The sequence below is a fragment of the Podospora pseudoanserina genome, chromosome 1, assembly GCF_035222485.1.
Source record: "Podospora pseudoanserina strain CBS 124.78 chromosome 1, whole genome shotgun sequence".
Lineage (NCBI taxonomy): Eukaryota > Fungi > Ascomycota > Sordariomycetes > Sordariales > Podosporaceae > Podospora > Podospora pseudoanserina.
The window spans coordinates 2,133,220-2,150,962 of NC_085920.1; the positions used below are offsets into that span (position 1 = coordinate 2,133,220).

Below are 17,743 nucleotides of genomic sequence, written 5' to 3' on the forward strand. Positions count from 1 at the left end.
TCAGAATCGTCTCATCATCCAGACCCTAAAGGCTACCCAATCACTAGATGTTGGAAGAAGCTCAGCATTTGTTTCAAGCACCACGCGATCTCGGAACTTGACGAGTACGCTAGAAGAACACAAGTGTGGTGCGTGGCCGCGGCTGAACATCAAATACCGGTGATATCGACATGGCTACTGCATATCGTGGCAAGTAGAGGATTAGATAGGGTAAGACTTAGCGTATGATCCAAAGTGCTGACCCGAGGGAGTGGTTGGGCGGGCGGGTACACTAGACAACAGCGCCATCCAGGGGTACCACGAGGCCGGAAGGGGGCGCCGAACGGGAGTGGCATTCATCACCCACCAAGATCACTCATCATCATGGGCCCATCAGAAAGCCGCTGACCGACAATTCATCAATTCATCGTACCATCCGATGACCTTCGGAGCGTAACCCGGCAGCAAATATTGGTGATGGGAATTTTTGTTGTCCCAGCGGAGAAGGGGGAAGTCGTCGACCGATCTAGAACGCCTCCTTGCAGCACGCTTGCATGTGGTGTGCATGAGACACCCCTGACTGTCGCCAATCTGGTCAGGGCAAATGCCAACCGGAGCTCTGGCCGATGCGGGGAGACAACAGAAGCAGCAGAGACTAGATGACAGCTGAACCCCTTGGCGCGCGTGCCATTCCCCGTCGCATGTCCGTGAGGTCCCAGTCCCGCGGAATTCAGCGCCACCAGCCACGACAAGCAACGGCATGACCGCCAGCGCCAAGTCCAGGGCTGGCCAATCGCATCGCTGACACCTTACGGAGATGTAGGTTTCGGTACTGCACCGAAGACAGGAACAGGCACCTCCTCCGCCTGCATCCCTGACAGCCCTTCGCCATCAGAACCGACATCTACTACCATCAATATGGCACTTTTCGGCTCGGTCTGTTGGGCGGGGGGGGGGAGAATGGAACATGTTTGTTGATGCCCTTCTCAGTTTTCATCTTTAAAAGGGAGGGGGCCTCCCCACTGTGTTGGATCCCGTCTTATCATTGATGCCGGTTGACGATCTTCACCAATCCTCTGCAACACTGCGTCATAAGCCAGGGGTGAATTGTACCACCGACGTACCTCTACCCCCCTTCTACGTCACGGTCCCCTAAGCGATATCAACAACACCAGCACCACACAAATAGTGGTGATGGAACACAACGAGCTTTCAACTTCATCTTCCACTTCATCAAACAACAGACAGCTGGCCGCAAACATGGAGGTAATTTTGCTCCCGCGGGCTCATTTAGCCAGCGAATGGATTGGCCGGGCTATTCGCCGTGTTTTGGGAACAGAGTCTGACTTGTCTCGTAACCAGGCTCCAATGTATCAAACATATCCCCAGGACGCCTTTGCCTTTGGCCAGTGGTCCAACAGGCCAAGCTTCCCCCCGACGTTTCCAGCATCGAATCCCGCCGCACAGTTCGACGGAATGTGGCACGATGAACTACAGCACCCGATGACAACCTACGACATGCCAACAATGTTCCAAACATCCGATGACGTCGTCTGGCCCATGCAAGAGCAGCCTGCTGGAGGCTTCTCCCAGCCGTCGTCCGCATCTCCCGTTGGATATCAAGGACAAGACGCAGAGTGGAGCTCGATACCATCACAAGACACCGGCTACACTTCAGGAACCTGGATGTCAAACGAACAGATCCAGCCGGTGCCGTCTCCCCTGTCAGAAGCCCCATCATTTAACAACTACATCTTCAACCACAAGACACCCAGCGACTACGAACCTCACTCGGCCACCTCCACCGCCCCTTTCCCATCCCAGAGCTCCTTTGACACTCGGGAGTCGGCCTCGCCCGCCGCTAGCAGCGCAGCCCCAGTTTCAAACCCTAAAGGCAAAGGCAAAGGAAAGGCCGCCGTCACCAAACCCTCCAAGAAGGGCACAGAAGCCTCATCCAAATCCCGGGGAACAAAAAGAAAATCTCCCGCTCCGTCCACAAAATCCACCTCAAGTTACAACAGCAAGCCACCACCACCATTTCTGGGCATCTTTCCTCCCGATGTCGACCCCCGGGAGGCTTCAGCCAAGGTGCAACGCGAAGCATGGGAGAGGTGCAAGAACGAGGCCATGGTCATGTCGCAAAGACGGCTCCTGCTATTGCACCACGAGCGTGGTGCATTAGAGCGGGAGACACAGAAATTGCAAGAGAACCTTGCCTTGATGAGAGAAGCAGCTGCGAGGGAACACAGGCAACTGAAGGAAGCTGTGAAGAAGGCCGAGAGGTTGGACGCGAGGGGGTATTACTGAGGGCCCCTTTGTGTTCGAACCCTGTATTACTATATAATTATCACGGAAAACCAGTAACGAGGACATGAATGATAATCAGACATGAAAGAATAACGAGCCACCTTTGGACACCGGAATAAGTATTGCAAACTTGTGACAACACCAAGACCAGAGACAGCCTAACAGAAAGCGATGATGTAACCACTCGTGCCAAGACAAAACGTCAAGAAGATCGGCAGCAGGGTTCATCCGTGTAAGTGACCAGCAGTCTGCCGAGTGACCCAGCGTTCTGGGTCGAGCTGGAACCTGGGAGCTGTTCCCGGTTGACGCTGTCGTGATGGGGTGGGCGTCTCCCGCCAGGAGTTTGGTCTTGGCAGGGGAGCGAGAGGCATGCCTTCGGGCGTGGCGTCGAGGGCTGTACATACACTACCACTGCCGTTCAGCTGCCGGGCTTCCCCACGTGGGAACAGGTTCTGAGGAATTGGTCTATGCTTTCCAGCTGTGTGGCGGTGGTAGCTCGGAGTTGAGGTTAGGATCGGATGGTAACTATAGAGCAGGTCAGGGATATCGAGATATTCGCGATGGCGTGGTCTTGACGTGGCTCACAATCATGGACTTTTACATACCTTAGTTGTTGGCAAGGAGCTCATCATGACAGCCTCATTTCCCCCACGAGCCATTAGGCTTAACCAGTCACGCCAGTTATCCGTGCCATGTCCCAGTTGTTCGGTACGGGTGACTGTCCGTGCTGCCATCATGTATAGACTTTTGCGGAATGCCGCCAGAACCACGCGCGATCCCATAGCTCCATGCATCCATGTCCCCCCAGCACGAGGTGGCTTGCAACCCCTTCCCCCAGATCTCGTACGCAGACCAATAGCCATCCCTCCCTTCTCCCCAATTCCCACGAGACAGGTAAAAAAGCAGCGCGACATCCCCAAATGTACTGTACCTCCCCCCGTGTTTCCCCTTGGGGTTTTTGGCCCCCCACATCTCTGCGAGACACTGTCTCTGCAACTCCGGGTCGTCCAATGAACCGCAGCCCATAGGAATCGGACATCTGCCCGATAGTGGGGCGGTAAAACATGCCTGCGGCAGGGCTATCCGGGGCCCCGAACGGTCCCAACACTCTGGGCGCATGCAGCCCAGTGGCTCAGGTGGCTGGTTGGTGATCTTGGCTTCGTCTTTGCACGATAGGTGCTGTGATTATGCTGCGGCTGCATCGATAAAATGAGCAGGATAATTCCCCATCGGCAAGGGAATATTGAAGTTTTGGGCGGAAAAGTGTTGATGTCTCACTTTGCGTGTCGTAGTAAGTAGTATACACTGCAGGCTGTCAGTCTATTTCGGAACTTCGTGATCTTCCTGATGGCGCCTGCAATAGGAATTCGCAATGCCCCGTTGAATGAAGGGTTGGGGTTAATGATGACCGGAATCAGCCCGACCGGCAATGAACGACATGTTAGGTATCCATGAGATAGAAATCATACCTACCTACCTACGCTGCTTGAGATGTAGGGCGTGTCCTGAACATTCAAAGCGTCGGGGAGGGACATACTTTTCAATTATCTCTTTGTTGCCAACCAAGCACGGGACTCAAACAACTCAGGACTGGAAACAGACGGGGCATGGAGATGTGGATCGGAAGTTGTAGGGGCGTTAGAAAACTGAAGATAGGTAAGATAGATAATGCCGAGAAGGCCATTTCATGGCAATGTTCGGGGTATAGAAGTGATGGCCCGCTGAGTTGAGAGTGCTCGCAGAGCAAGCTTGCTCCTAACTAGCCGGTCAACGCTCACCCGCAACAAAAACGTAGCGCTCCAGTGAGTATCGACCTTCGTGCTTTCGAGTTTTTGCCTGGCCCACCAATAATTCCGCTTTCTTCGGTCCACACTTTCCCTCTACTTACCTACCCACTCCATCATCTTCCTGCAGTCGGCCGAGTCTTGTTTGCCCGTTGCTCTACCTCACATTTCCCCGTCGACCTCCCACCTCTGACCCCCAAACATCGACCTATTACGACCTTTATTGCTTTACAAAAGAGGTCGAGGTGTCGGAGAGAACTGTTGAAACCCCTCTCAGCGAGGTTGGAAGTCGGAGTGACCGCCACCGCAACGTCATGGACCAGTTCGAATGGACAGAGTCCAGAGCCACTGGAGTGGACAATTCAAATCTTCCCTGGCTCCACGACCAGTTTTCCCGTTCCCGAAGTCGGCATCCAAGTTCAGATCACCCCTCTGGTAAATAATTTGACTTCATCGGCTGTTGGCCGTGGTCTGGTCCCGCCAACGGTGAAGATCATTGCCTTTCCATCGCCTCTACCGCCGCACCTCGCCCAACCCAAGAAGAATGGAGAAGCGCTCCACAAGTCCAACTCCCCACTCTCGCCAGGGGAGATTCATCTCAAGCCAGATATACAGTCGCCAACCCCAGGCGACCAGGGGTTGACCGGTATCACTCGTGTCACGAAACGCGGAGTGAGGGGTGGTTTTCGCATCAATCGAGCTCGGAGCCGGTCTCCACAGGAAGGCCCCGCAGGTGTTGAGAGTATGGGCCGTCACCGGCAACCATCACGATCGAGAGAGCGGAGCCCAACTCATCGTGGTTTTCGGGATGATCGCGCTCCGCACCACAGCCGGAGTCCCTATGAACCTGTCATGTCGAAAGAGCCTCCTTATGGTGATTCGTATGGAGCAGGCTTTCTTGAGCAAGGAATTGCCAGCAAGCAGAGGATAGTTGGGAAAGAGGACAGTTGGGAACGAGGAACGTTGATCTCAACAACCACGAAAGCACCGCCAAGGCTCTACCATGGAGCGTCCTCACTGGCCAAAAGCCCGAATCTCGCACCAGGCTTCGGCTTGCTAGGCTCGCGTTGTAAGAGCTCGAGTTTTTAAGCTGATAAGTTGTCCGGGGCCCAACCAGGCTCTACCAAGGGATGGGGACCGGTTATATCTGATGCTCAGCCGTCAATACCTCCGCCCCACCACTATACCACCCAAGGGCCGCCTCCGAGGGGTATACCAGGCGGGCCCCACAGGCAGGATCGATCGAGGGGAACTACCAGAGCTCAGAGATATAGGTTCTTCACTGAGCAGAGTCGGGATGCTGGGGAGGCTGAGGTCATGCCTTCTGTCGAGGGCAGAGAGGAGTCCACATTTGGGCAGCTAGAAAAGAATGATATGTTGCTTCAGGCGAGAAACAAGCAGGACATGGTTTTGTTTGGGGCGCATGACATGAGAAATGTTTTTGATATGGATCGTAAGAAGAGAAGACCGGAAAATTGGGAGGAGGGTATCAATGATTTGCCATACTAGAAGGGTTTGGTGCCATGTTGTCGGATGTTTTGTTGGAAGAGTAATGATATGTTGTGAGGCTGTGGGAACGCTTTGCAAAGAGAAGCTCTCTGCGAAATTTATAGTGAGAGGATACTTTAGGCATCGTAGTATTATGTATATTGATGATGTATACAATGGGCTTCGGAAGGTACCGCCGCTTTCTTATTTCGTCCAATGTCCCAATAAGTGCCAAGGTTGTCACTGATAACATAGAGTATAAAAGGAGTAGCCGAATAGCGGGTCAACATCATTTCATGTATGTGATTTTGCTCATTTGTGTCACTGAGTGCATCTTGTTTTGAAGACGTAAGTAGTGTAAGTTTTCCTTAGGTTTTTTTCATAAAGAAACGCCAAAGCCAACGCAAGAGACACTAAACAGTAGACGTGCCCACTGTAAAAAGATAAAGGAAAAAACGCTCAAGGTTTCGTATCGAAGAGGCTTGCAGAGCCGCGAACGGATGGTGCTTCTGGAAGCCCTCAACCAAGAAAGCCCCCTTTCACAAGATATTGAAATTCATTGCCCGCATGAAAACGTGATAGCAAATGTTCAACGAAAGAAGTAACCATCCGGACAAGCACTCTTCGCCTAGTAATCAGTCCCGATTTCGGCTTTCAGGTCTACTTTTATATGAGCAACTCCATTGAAGAGGCCTGACAATCCAGGAATTCATGAGCCCTAATGACATCGTAGACCCGCTTACCCGGGCACCAGGCTATAAACTACTCTATTGTTTTCCTTTTTATGTTCTTTCATAATACTGCTTTGCCCTCCGCAGTCTTCTTTCTTCGGCATTCGACAAGACAACCTCCTACCTCTGGCAAACAAGCAAACAAGGGCAACATGAATAAACAACAATTCCAAGGCCACGCCTCTAGCAATATCTCTGGCCCCGGCCCTACCTTCACTCGCCCTCCTCCCATATCCCCAAAGGCCATATCCAGGTCTCACCGGAACCCCTCCATCAACGGCACCGGCACCAACATCACCACCGACTTTAATACCCCTCCGGTCTTCAGCCACCCGCCCCCCGCCGCTCCAAGGGCCATGTTAAACCTCCGTCGAGATCCCCCCATTGCCCCGCTCCACACCAAGATCACCATCCTGAAGGACGCCCTCTTGCAAGAACAAAGGTGCCTGAGAATCCTCAAGAGCAATATTCGTCAACTGCCGCCCTGGATCCTTCGGCGCAAGGAAGAAGAGTGTCTCGGCCGTATCGACCGCGACGAGGGCAGGTTGAGGGGTTTGGAGTCTGAGGCCATCCACAACACTAGACAGGGCGGTGCTGCGAGCTCCCACGATGGTAATTTCGAGGGCGATTCCGGATGGGTAGGCCGTCGCGTTATGACTGAGAGGCTTCGGTCTCTGGGCCCGCGTGTTGAGGAAGAGCAAGAGGAGAAGACCGCTGAGATGGATAGAAAGTACAGCCGGGTGCTCCGCAGGATGGAGAGGTGGGACACGAAGTGGGAGAGGGAGGACAGGAAGTAGAGAAGGCGTCAAGAGGCTGAGAGGGAGTTCTTCAGGAGATTTGAGTATTGAAGCCGGAAGAGAGGGGGTGCCATTCGGGGTGTTGGATATTGGGGAACTGGTAGTGGAGTACCTTAACTGGTAGTCATACATCCAATTTTTTCAAGGGGAACCGAAAGTCAAGATACCTAAGGTTGTATGTCGTGATAGAATTTGATTATGCAACTTTGTCATTGCCATGCCGAGATGAATTTTCACCGCCGGCGAGCGAGCTGAAGTGGTTTACAAGCGATGACTATGAGCACGTTCGTGAGCATGTGTGGTCCGTTGGCGTGGGCTCGAATCACCAGGCAATATAGCATCAAAATCGGGGAGGAAAGCGTTGTATTGTTAAGAAGAAGAATCATCCTCCAAAGCTCAGCAAAGCCTATAAAACGCCGTCCTCCACCATTCCCCACGTATCGCCCCACACATGCTTCCGCCTCCCCACGCACCAAACTGGTTTCAAGCCATGTTCACCTGCATTTTTGCAAGCTTTTTTGCCGGCTCCTCGCGCGCCGAAGTCGTCCCAGCTATCGCGATTTCGGCTTTCCTTCACATGTTTGAGAGCGTTTGAGACTGAAGATCAGGAATTCACGTCGGTTAACAGACAGTCAGAGAACCCCTCCCCAGCACGTTCGATAACGAGGAGGCACAAGTGGTTGTGGTCCATTAGTTGGGTCTTATTACCAACCAAGACATTATTAAATTGAGGAGGAGAAGGTGGCGTGTATTGTTAAAACTGTCTAACTACCAAACTTCAGCAAAGCCCATGAAATACCATCCGCAACCGTGCTCTACTTTCCAACCCTACAATAGTCCCCCTTTCCTACCAAGGCGGGCACCGCACGCCGGAAAGTGAAGTCGAAGAAATGAACCACCGTAAATGAGTGTGTATGTGGTGATGTGTCGGGAAAGAAAACCAACGCCAGCACTGCCAAAAACCTCCTCCCAAAAGCCCACAAATATCATATCACGGCCTTTATGTGGAACCAAAAGGACATCCTACCCACAGGGTAGGCCAGGCGGTATATATCTCTTCACGTTATCTAAGTCCTTGATTAGCTCTTCGCCGTCCATTTCTTTGCAAAGATAACGATGGATGCGTATACGACCAGTCTTAGTTATACTAGAGTATATAAGCCCGAGCTCGGTTTAGATCAGTTACTTCACAAGCATGATCTTGCTAAGAATTAGGAACTTTGACTTTAACAATATAAACACCCTGGCGTTCCTCCTTATTTTTGACTTCACTTGCCTAGTGATTAGAACCCTGTAACCAAACTACATTCCCTCAGTAGCGTTTTCTTATATTAATCCTTTAAAAAATTCAATGCAATTTTACTAGGGCATATGGTCCGAAACGATGAGGATTGAGAGAGCCATTGTGTTGGGTGATCATACGGACGATCATCCATCTTCTAATAACAATTTCACATGTCTCAGCGCTGTCCCAGACCACTTGGTATTGGAAGAGCGTAGCACTGAAAGAAGTATAAAAGGCTTGATTGGGCACCTTTTGGCGTCGTGCCACCTGGGGTTGTGCCAAACAGTGTGGTCTCGCACTGCACTTGTCAAGTCTCTCCAATCGGCTGAGAAATTCATCAGTGTGTGCTGACAGACCCCACTCTTTTGCCCTCCAATGGCCAAAGGACAAATGCTCAGCTTTCATCTCTCTCACGAAGAACTTGCAATTTCTAACGTTGTCAGCATTCTTTGTCAATACTGGCGGTCCCAGCACTTCGTCATTGAGGGGCTACGGATGACGGCGATCACATAACAACCTCTGGGGATGTAATACCGGTCTCCAAGACCTGAGGAACGATTCCGGGCTCTTCGAATAACACCGTCAGGAAACGGTCAGGAAGAACTCGCATACAACGACATCGAGCTCCGCGCCTTGCAAAGCTACTTCTCCGACGATGTTCAGCAACGGCCCCGGACGCTAATACCCCTATTCTGAGACTCGTTTGTATCCCAATGAATACAGTAGGACATGTATCGCTCTCTAGTGATCAAGATCTCCAGCATATTCTATCTATTCTGATCAATCTTCCTGACCGTTTCAATGTCCAGCCCGAGGATCTTGAGGACCGGAAACCCCCCCTAACAATTGGCAAGCCCGTCTCGCTCAGACTTCTTGATTGCCTGGAATTCTTCAAAGGGGAATTTTGTTCCGCACTCTCACTGCCATTCGTCCTAGCTGTCTACACATATCATGGATAGAGGGTGACTTGGTCAACAGTCTTCACAGGGTCCGGCATGTTATCCAACTTACCGGCCATGGCGACTTGGTGCATAAACCTGACCTTGAAACGCCCATGGATGGGCAAAACCCAATGGTTACAGCACAGAAAATGGGGGCGACGCACGACATCATCATCAAAACGCTTCCAAGCAAGTGGAAATTGTGTTGACTCTGCTTGATCACCTTGTACAGCAAGGTGCAACAGGCCCCAGGGGTAAGACGAGCCTCAGTGTCCTTTCGGCAGTGGTGCTTCTTCGTCGCCAGGTAGAGAGCGCGGGAAAGCAGTGCCAGTATCTCGACAACCGCAGTTGAAACCAGTCAGAAGTGGTGAGTGAACCCAGCAGTCAACCGCTAGGACATACCAACTGAGATGAAACTAACCTCTTCTATTTGTCTCGGCCGAGCTCTTCGCCTCCCTCACCCATGAAGACTCAGCATCCAACATGAAGATCGCCGATGCCAGCAGAGCGCTCGCCGAAGCGGCCAGTAGGGACGCTCGTCGATGAAAACAGTTGCCATTTTGACCATGGCTTTTCTTCCGGCAACGTTTCTCGCCGCCTTGGTTTCGATTCCGTCGTTGGGATGGGACGAGCCAGACAAGTTCTAGGTGTATTGGGCATGTGTCGTTCCAACCACCATTGCCACTTTTACCTTGTGGGCAGGGTCACTCAGCGTGGGCAGATACTTAAGTTGATGAGGTCCAGACGAGACAGAGATCTAGAAACGGCAGAGGCCATGAAGTCCAGTACACAGGCTTCGGTGGCATTCTTGCGCCTCAGCCGCTCTGTTCTCCGACTTGACAGGCTCAGTACCTGGCATCTGAACGCCTTGGGTCGCAACCTGACTTTGTTTTTTGGTTTCATCACAACTCCATCAGGTACTGATTCATAACTTACATAACCAAGTCTAACTGAGACCGCAGTGAACAGAAGCGGTCGTTCCATAATTATCGACTTCAAGCCACGTCTCCCATGCTTGGCTCAATGTCTGGCAATCGTGCCTGGGCTATTCTCTGTGTGGCTTGCAGACAGTCTGACACTGCCATGAAAGGATAACAGCCGTCGGCAGCTCTCCTCGAATAAGAACGGATGCTTGGGTGACTCGTCATGAGCTCTGGTGTAACGTCTTCGGAGTTAGAGGCGGCTGAAGGCCAGCTCCCACACCAAACCGCTTAAGCAGGCCAACCAGCATACGACAATCACTTGTGACTGGAGGATAGGTGCCAGCAACGTAAAGGGCTTCATATGAGGCGCTGGACGCCAGCCTTGATGTGCAACGCGAGCTGGAGGCCTAGGCATGTAGATAGTGGGTAGTGCATTGGATAGGCTGGGGTTCCAAGCACTGACGATGTTTGGCGTGTATATATTGTGTGATTCCCTTTTTTCCTATCGTCGATCTGGAGCAGAGGTTCAAGCCTAACCCAACAGTTTGAAACCACATACCCTTCATCTTTCTTTCTTTACTGACTTTTCTTTCGGCAACCTGTGTGACATTCGTTAATATCAAACACTTGAAGACATGTAGGAAAGCTATGACGTCCACCACTGCTCTACTCGGCTAACTTTGTCCAAGGCATCTAGCATTCCCCAAATTAGCCTCCCTGGCCACCATCCTCGCACTGACAGGGCAGATCAGTGCGAGAGTCACCGTTCCTCCTCCACAGAACTCAACATGCGAACCCCTCTTTGGCAAAATAGAGGCCACAAATGGCGGCCGGAAGATCGGGGTTGTCATCGATAGGTCCGGTTCAATGGAGGACACCGACCCGAGCAACCTCCGTCTCCAAGCCGCCAAGCTCCTCGTCGGAAAGCTGATTCCATCCTCCGGCACAACCACCGGTCAAACCGCCGACCAAGTCACCATCGTCCAGTTCAACGAGACAGCCGAGGTCCTCTACCCCCTCGGTGACCCCAGCGGTGCAGGAGCCACAATCGACGGCATCCCCGCCAACGGCGGGACCTTCATCGGCGGCGGCATCTCCGCCGCCCTCGACGAACTTACAAGAAGCGGCAACAAGCCCGACGCCGCCGGCATCTTCGTCCTCACCGACGGAGCCGACGACCCCCCCTCCCTCATCTCAGACACGATCGACTCCATCAACCGCGCCCAACAAGCCGGCATCCGCGTGTCCTTCGGCTTCCTCTCCGTCGACGCGGAGGAGCAAGACTCCCGCATCACCTCCGCCATCCTCAGCTCGGGCGGCACCTTCACAACAGTAAACACAGCAGAAGACACCTCCAAGCTCGTCGCCCAAGCCCTCCTCAACGGGCTAGTCGGACCCCCGCAGACAGGCAGCGTTCCCCTGTTACCTGGTCTCAAAACAGCGGGGATGCTCTCCCAGACAAGCCTCACCACCTTTTCTTATGCTGCCCAGAGCGGCGAGGCGTTCAATGTCACTGTCACAGCCATCGACAATATCCCCCTCAAGGCCACGTTGAAGCAAGCGGGTCAGACGAGTGAGATCAAATCTGCTGTCACAGACACCACAACTGGGATCGCGCTGCTGGAGTACACCGCGTTCTCGACTGGGAATTACACCATTGAAGTCTCGTCGGCTGGTGGGTCAAAGTCGGGGCTCTTTGCGGTACAGATTGGGAGCTCGCTTGACCCCTGCAAGCCGTCAAACTCGACGGTGCCGCTTCCTTCTGGCACCGGGGTGATTCCTTCCCCGACTGCTTCGACTGTTTTCACGGCTGGGGCTGTGCCCATGGGTGGTAATGCGGCTTTGCAGATGGGGGTTGGGTTGTCTTTGATGGCGGCTTTTCTTGAGATGTTTTTGAGTGGATAATTGATAGGGTAGCTTGGTGTGATGGCTTACATGTCTGGATCTGAGAGGATGGGTTCACATGTTTCAAAATAAGTTGAGGTTGTTCAACAGAATCCTTGTTCAGCACGTTAGGTAGATGAAGAAATTCAGGAACTCCAAGATTTCTATCAAAGCCCAAAGAGCAGTAAGGCAGCATTTGCAGGCGTCATCAACACAACCCCTTGAGAAAGTCAACCCACAACGCCACAGGCCATCAAAATCACAAAGCTTTTCCCTCATTTAAACTCCCCATGACAGACATCATCCGAACGCATTCTCATCTCCGCCTCTTCCACAGCATGGTCCCAATTAGCCTGGTACAGGTACCAGAGCTCCACGCTCGAAACACTGCGTGATTTGTTAGTCCAAGCCACTGGGCGGACAAGCTCGACCACATTGGAAAACTTACACTGCTAGGCCAATGGCAATGCCGAACCAGAGCCCCTCCAGTTTCCATCCAAGAACCCATCCAGTCGAGAACGAGATGGGCAGCGCCACGAGATAGTACGAACCCAAGTTGGTGAAGCTACCAATGCTCTGCCTCCCGATACCCCTGAGAAGGCCGTGTGATATTGCTGCCAGGGCGTCAAACAGTTGCAGGACAGCGCATATGGGTAGCACTTCTGACACGATGGCTGCAACCTCTTTGTCATTTGTAAAGAGGTACGGTATCTTGAATCGGAGGCTGCTGAGCAGGGCGAGGTTGAACAGTCCCACCAGACATCCAGCCACGAGTGCCTGTCGAAATGTAAGCTATTGCTCCTTGACGATGCCACAGGAAAAAAAAAAAAAAGACAAAAAAAGATGGCACGTACCACTTTTGCGCTGGTCTTCGCAGCGCCACTTAATCTGGCCCCGATAAGGTTTGCCACGCGTGTTGAGGCCGCGATGGAAAGTGGAAAGGGGATGTTGAATGTCGTGGACGTCACCGTGACAACGACGCTCTGTGCGGCAAGATGAGCACTGCCGAATTGACTGGCTGCCAGTGTGAGAACCTCAAAGGCAAAATACTGCGCTTCAACCATGATCATTCCAGGAAGAGCAAGCTTGACCATCGGCCCTATTCAGATTGGTCAGCATGGAAGATTCGTACAAGGCGTGTTTTGGTGACGAGGGACAAGTGGGTCGTCCCCGAAAAGGGGTAAGAAGGTCAAAGTGCCAAGGTTGCTTACCCCAGTTGCTGAATGCTCGTCGAGTGAGCCCATTCCAGCACTCCATGCCTTCAATGAACCGAACATAGAGGAAAAGCAGGAATGGAAGAAGATTCTGCGTGAAGACGACGGCTGTTGCAGCGCCCGTGAACCCCCATCCCATTTTCCATACAAAGAACCAGTTGGCAAAGATGTTGACTGAAGCGCCAATGAGAAGAACAAAGGTTGTTGCGTGAAACAGACCCTGAGCCTGCACGAAGCGCTTGCCGCTCTCGAATGCCGCAACGCCAGGTGTCCCGAGAATCAGCACCCGGAGGTACAGCCCCGCCAGCGCAGCTGTCTCGGGCTCCGGAATGATCGAGGCTAGCACGCTTCCTGAAAACCACCACAGGGTAACAATGGGAACTAGCAGCATCCACAACAGATATGTCATTCTCTGAAGCTGCAGTCCGACCAAGTGTTTGTGGCCAGATCCATAGGCTTGGGCACAGAGCGTATCCAGGCAAGTTGAGAGGCCTTGAACTGGGGCGTAGCAGGTGATGTTGGCGGTCATGGTGGCGAGACTGACGGCTCCAAGTTCCAGACGACCAATGCGGCCCACAGTGAAAACACTTGTGACAGTGACCGAGTAGTGTAGAAGGAATGTGATGATCAACGACCTCGAGTATTGTGTGAGAGTTTGGGCTTCGCGCTGCCATGTTGTTTTGAGGACATTGGCAGCTACCGCCGCTTCCCATCGGTTGATCTCGTCGCTCTCGGTCGGGGACGGCGGGTCCAGGTAGATGTCTTGCAGCAGAGGTGTGCTCTCGAGGGCTTTTGTGGAGGATGCCGAAATGATAGGGCCGACCTCATCGCTCTGAGGTACTTTGGTACTGAACATCCGCCGATACATCTGCTTCCAGGCTGGCTCGGCAAGTCCTCGACGATGCTTGGGAGGGAGGATATGGTTGTCCCGAAGTAGACTCCTCTCGGCATCACGAGAGAGTGCGACATCTGAGCTTGCAGCTGTCTCAGTCGTGATGATGGGTCTCAAGGTGCCATAGGCTACACCACTAGATCTCGGTGCAAAGGATGAGCCTTGGGCGTTGGTCACCTCCAGGGGCTCGGTCTCAAAGTCGACATCATCGTCATAGCCGTGCCCACAGCGGCAGTCGTGGGTTCCGTAGTCATCGCAGCATTCTGCAAGGTCCCTAGCTAGGATTTCTTGCGCAATGGGCGACGAGGATAGGTACGAGTTGGAGACGAATGTTGATGCCTCCAACAAGCGGTCAGGACGGGGCTTGAACTTGATAGGCTGTGCCGGCGACATTGAGAGGAAGCTGGAAATGACTCAGGGGCAGCTTTCTGGGAGGGGTGAAAAAACTGACAAGCACGATGCCCGGGTTGATGAGACCAGAGCCAACCACGCCGACAAGAGCCCAAGACCACCGTGAAGAAAGCCCTAGCACCAAGGCCTGGTGAGAGGCCATGGCACCTTTTTATGCCAAGTAGGCTGGTGCTCGAACTTTTGACAGATACGAGGTTGTCTGTTTCGCCATCGACCGGTGGAAAGCGGTGAGATGGCGGGTCGTGGGTGTGGTGAAAGGGGGTGTGTCGGATGGCGGATGATGCACCATACTGCGGAAAGGAGTGGGCAGCGGGATGGGCGGCACCTTATCTTGCCTGCCACGAACTAGATAGCACAGGAGAGAACCTCGCATGTATAGCAGGTCTCGACGAAGTTCTAGTTCTCAAAAGCTGGCGGGAATCCTACATCTAGTCACAAGCCTAGGCCATCTTGATGGTGGGGGGCGACAGGGTAAGGGAGGGTCAGTTGCGTTGCTCACCACGCCTGTGGCAATCATCGATATGCTTCTCCAAAGAACCTTTTGGATCGTGAACGCCATGGTGGGAAAATACCCGCCATGTGTAACTGGATGGTGGTGCAGATCCAACATGGGGGTGCCCCCATGGCGAGATGGTCTGTCGCGGCGGGCAAGTGTGGGAAGTGTGTGTGTGTGTGCGTGATATCGAACGTCGATGCATCGGCACAAGCACCGCCGTTGCGACCCTACTAGACACAGCCATGATCAAATCGGGAAATCCGAACGCGTTACTGGTCAGCTCACAGATGGACAATTGTTACCGGCCATGAGAGTTTTGTCGAATTGTCGATCCTGTTACATGCAGCATGCAGCACGTCCTTGGGATGGGTGGTATGGCATGCTGCAAGCCTGCAAACGACCATTCTCGGTCGCACTGGGCCTCCTTCCTCGGTGGGACAGAAAAGGATTAAGCCAACACCACCAGCTGTTGTGTGGGTAAGGGACGCGTCTAGAGGCGAAGAGTTCGATAGCGTGCGGTTGTGAAAGAGCAGCCTTCATGAGAGCTACTCCATCCAAAGCACAAGCAGAGCCGCCCTGAGAAATGGTGAGATCGGTTGTCAAACGTCGTCAAACGCCCACCTGGGCACCGGTGTGGCTGGCCACCCTCAATGTGGCCTTCCGTTGGGAACGCGCCTGGCTTTCTCTGGGCACACTTTGGAGGTATGGCCACCCCCAATGGAACTTGGAAGCTTCATACACATCAGGCACGGGTAGTTTGCCCACTTGTCGGACTGGAGCTACCTGATCCTTCCATCGAGCTAGCTGCCCCTCAGTTTCACACATGGAGCTCTTGTCCCGGGTCTTCGCCGCCGTGCTCCTTGCCCACCTTATTACCGTTCGACACAGGACAATGACAACAAAAGATTGCGAGTAAATACCGCAGGTCCAGCAAGGGAGGCTGAGCATTTGTGACAGGATAATCTGCAAGTGTTACTCGAAGGAATCACGACCGGTCAAGGGGCAATTTCGATCATCTCGAGCTGTACAAGCCGGTGGCTTCTGCACGAGAAACCGGCTTTTTCTTGCCTGCCGTCGGACCCCTCACTTTCCTGCACCCCGTCCCGGCCACCCTCGCTCCTCTTGCTGCTCCCTTGCTCCCAACCACTGGGAGCTGTCAAGCTGACGATATCCGAAAACCAAGACAAGCGGAACATTTCCATGTGACCCATCCGTTATGCATCTTTTTCAAAACCCTCACATCCTTCTGCTCCCCCAACACCTCCATTCCAAGAAACAGTTGCAACGTTCGCGGGATGTGGAAGAGATTGGTACGTGGGGTTCTTGGTTGCTCATTGTTTCCTGTCCAACCATCCAAGATGCCTTGCAGATGATGGAGGATGCAAAGCTATGCCTGCACACCACCTTCAATTTCACCTTCCTGGAGTTGTGCGGTGTGAGGAAGGTGTCCTAGATTCGTTGTCACCGCTATTTCCTATCAGTACAAAGTTAAAATCGGAAGAGCCTTTTCAACCTTAACGCCTCTCGGTTCCATTCAAGGGAAAAAGGCCCGAGGGCAGACGATCACCGGCAATGATTGTCATGTTTGATGATAAAAGGTAGCTGTGCCTTACATAATTCTTAATGGAAGGCTGAAACAGTTCAGGTATCCAATGATGCGCTCAGTGCTCTGATAAGTTAACGCCGCCCTATGTTGATTCCGCACCTGGAGTCACCCGGGCAATTGATTTGAAGCGTCAATTGAACATGGTGATACTGGATCCTATCCTATTCATCTGCTCAACTAAGCCCTTATGTTCCTCCACATCCTATCTAATTTCCAACTTGCAATTGGCTTTACACAGTGCCTGTTAGTCACACAAGGCCTTAGTATTATATGGAATATATACTTTATAACTACAAGAAACTACAATAACTAGTATAATAGACTGAAGACACCCGCGCAATGATACCCATCCCCATAAAGTCCCCACCTTCGTGTTCCTGACCCTACATATACCGTTCTTTTTAAGACAATGTGCCTACGATGCTCAGGACGCCGATGCTCATAGCGACTTGCAAACCCAGAACCTGGAAGAGCCATACGACTGCTATGTTCAGAGCCCCGAAGTCGCTGGAAACTTGCATACGCGGATGCTTGACGGGCTTGGTGTTCTTCATGGTCCCGGTGAACGTTTTGATGATGACTACAGTGCATCCCATAGCCGTGGTGCTCGGAATCGTGGCGAGAGCCGTGCGATGAGACTGCTTCCCCTTCATGACCGTAACGATCTAGGCCTGGGCCACCATAGTCCCCAATTCCAGCCACAGCGTACCTAACAACACCTCCCATACCCCGCCAGCGTGCTGTCTCCTGATCATGAGTTTCGAATCGGCTCTTTCTCCTCTCCATTTCTCTCATGGATCTCTCTTCCTCCTGCTGCCTCCAGTCATCCTCCCCTCTCTTTCGTTTCGCATTCTGCTGGGACCAACTTGAAGATGTCCTTGTTCAGCTTTCCGATCTTGGTGTCGTGGGGGCCCTAGTGCTCTTCTCAATGCTTCCTCATCCTCGGCCAGTTCACGTTGAACAACCGTTATTTCGGATTCCAAATCAGCCTTCTTTCTCTGCAGC

General features: G+C 52.6%; 5 protein-coding genes across 5 annotated transcripts; 3 read left to right on the forward strand and 2 right to left on the reverse strand.

Moving 5' to 3' along the window:
• Window positions 1-279: 279 nt before the first annotated feature.
• QC764_106010 (uncharacterized protein) lies at window positions 280-2,400 on the forward strand. The gene is made up of 2 exons (XM_062941843.1): window positions 280-1,245; window positions 1,342-2,400. The coding sequence occupies exons 1-2, from the start codon at window positions 1,174-1,176 to the stop codon at window positions 2,284-2,286; spliced, it is 1,017 nt and encodes a 338-aa protein (XP_062804745.1). The 5' UTR covers window positions 280-1,173; the 3' UTR covers window positions 2,287-2,400.
• Window positions 2,401-6,441: 4,041 nt separating this feature from the next.
• QC764_106014 (uncharacterized protein) lies at window positions 6,442-7,086 on the forward strand (the record flags this gene model as incomplete). Its single annotated transcript, XM_062941844.1, has 1 exon — window positions 6,442-7,086. The coding sequence occupies one exon, from the start codon at window positions 6,442-6,444 to the stop codon at window positions 7,084-7,086; it is 645 nt and encodes a 214-aa protein (XP_062804746.1).
• Window positions 7,087-11,884: 4,798 nt separating this feature from the next.
• Window positions 11,885-12,315, reverse strand: QC764_106015 (uncharacterized protein; the record flags this gene model as incomplete). Its single annotated transcript, XM_062941845.1, has 2 exons — window positions 11,885-12,111; window positions 12,171-12,315. The coding sequence occupies 2 exons, from the start codon at window positions 12,313-12,315 to the stop codon at window positions 11,885-11,887; spliced, it is 372 nt and encodes a 123-aa protein (XP_062804747.1).
• A 79-nt stretch (window positions 12,316-12,394) lies between these two features.
• QC764_106020 (uncharacterized protein) lies at window positions 12,395-15,878 on the reverse strand (the record flags this gene model as incomplete). The annotated part of the gene is made up of 4 exons (XM_062941846.1): window positions 13,331-15,878; window positions 12,974-13,218; window positions 12,568-12,896; window positions 12,395-12,506 (listed from the first exon to the last, which is right to left on the reverse strand). Exons 1-4 carry the CDS (start codon window positions 14,616-14,618, stop codon window positions 12,395-12,397), a joined length of 1,974 nt encoding a protein of 657 aa, XP_062804748.1. The 5' UTR covers window positions 14,619-15,878.
• Window positions 15,879-16,348: 470 nt separating this feature from the next.
• QC764_106030 (uncharacterized protein) lies at window positions 16,349-16,585 on the forward strand (the record flags this gene model as incomplete). Its single annotated transcript, XM_062941847.1, has 1 exon — window positions 16,349-16,585. The coding sequence occupies one exon, from the start codon at window positions 16,349-16,351 to the stop codon at window positions 16,583-16,585; it is 237 nt and encodes a 78-aa protein (XP_062804749.1).
• Between the last annotated feature and the right edge of the window lie 1,158 nt (window positions 16,586-17,743).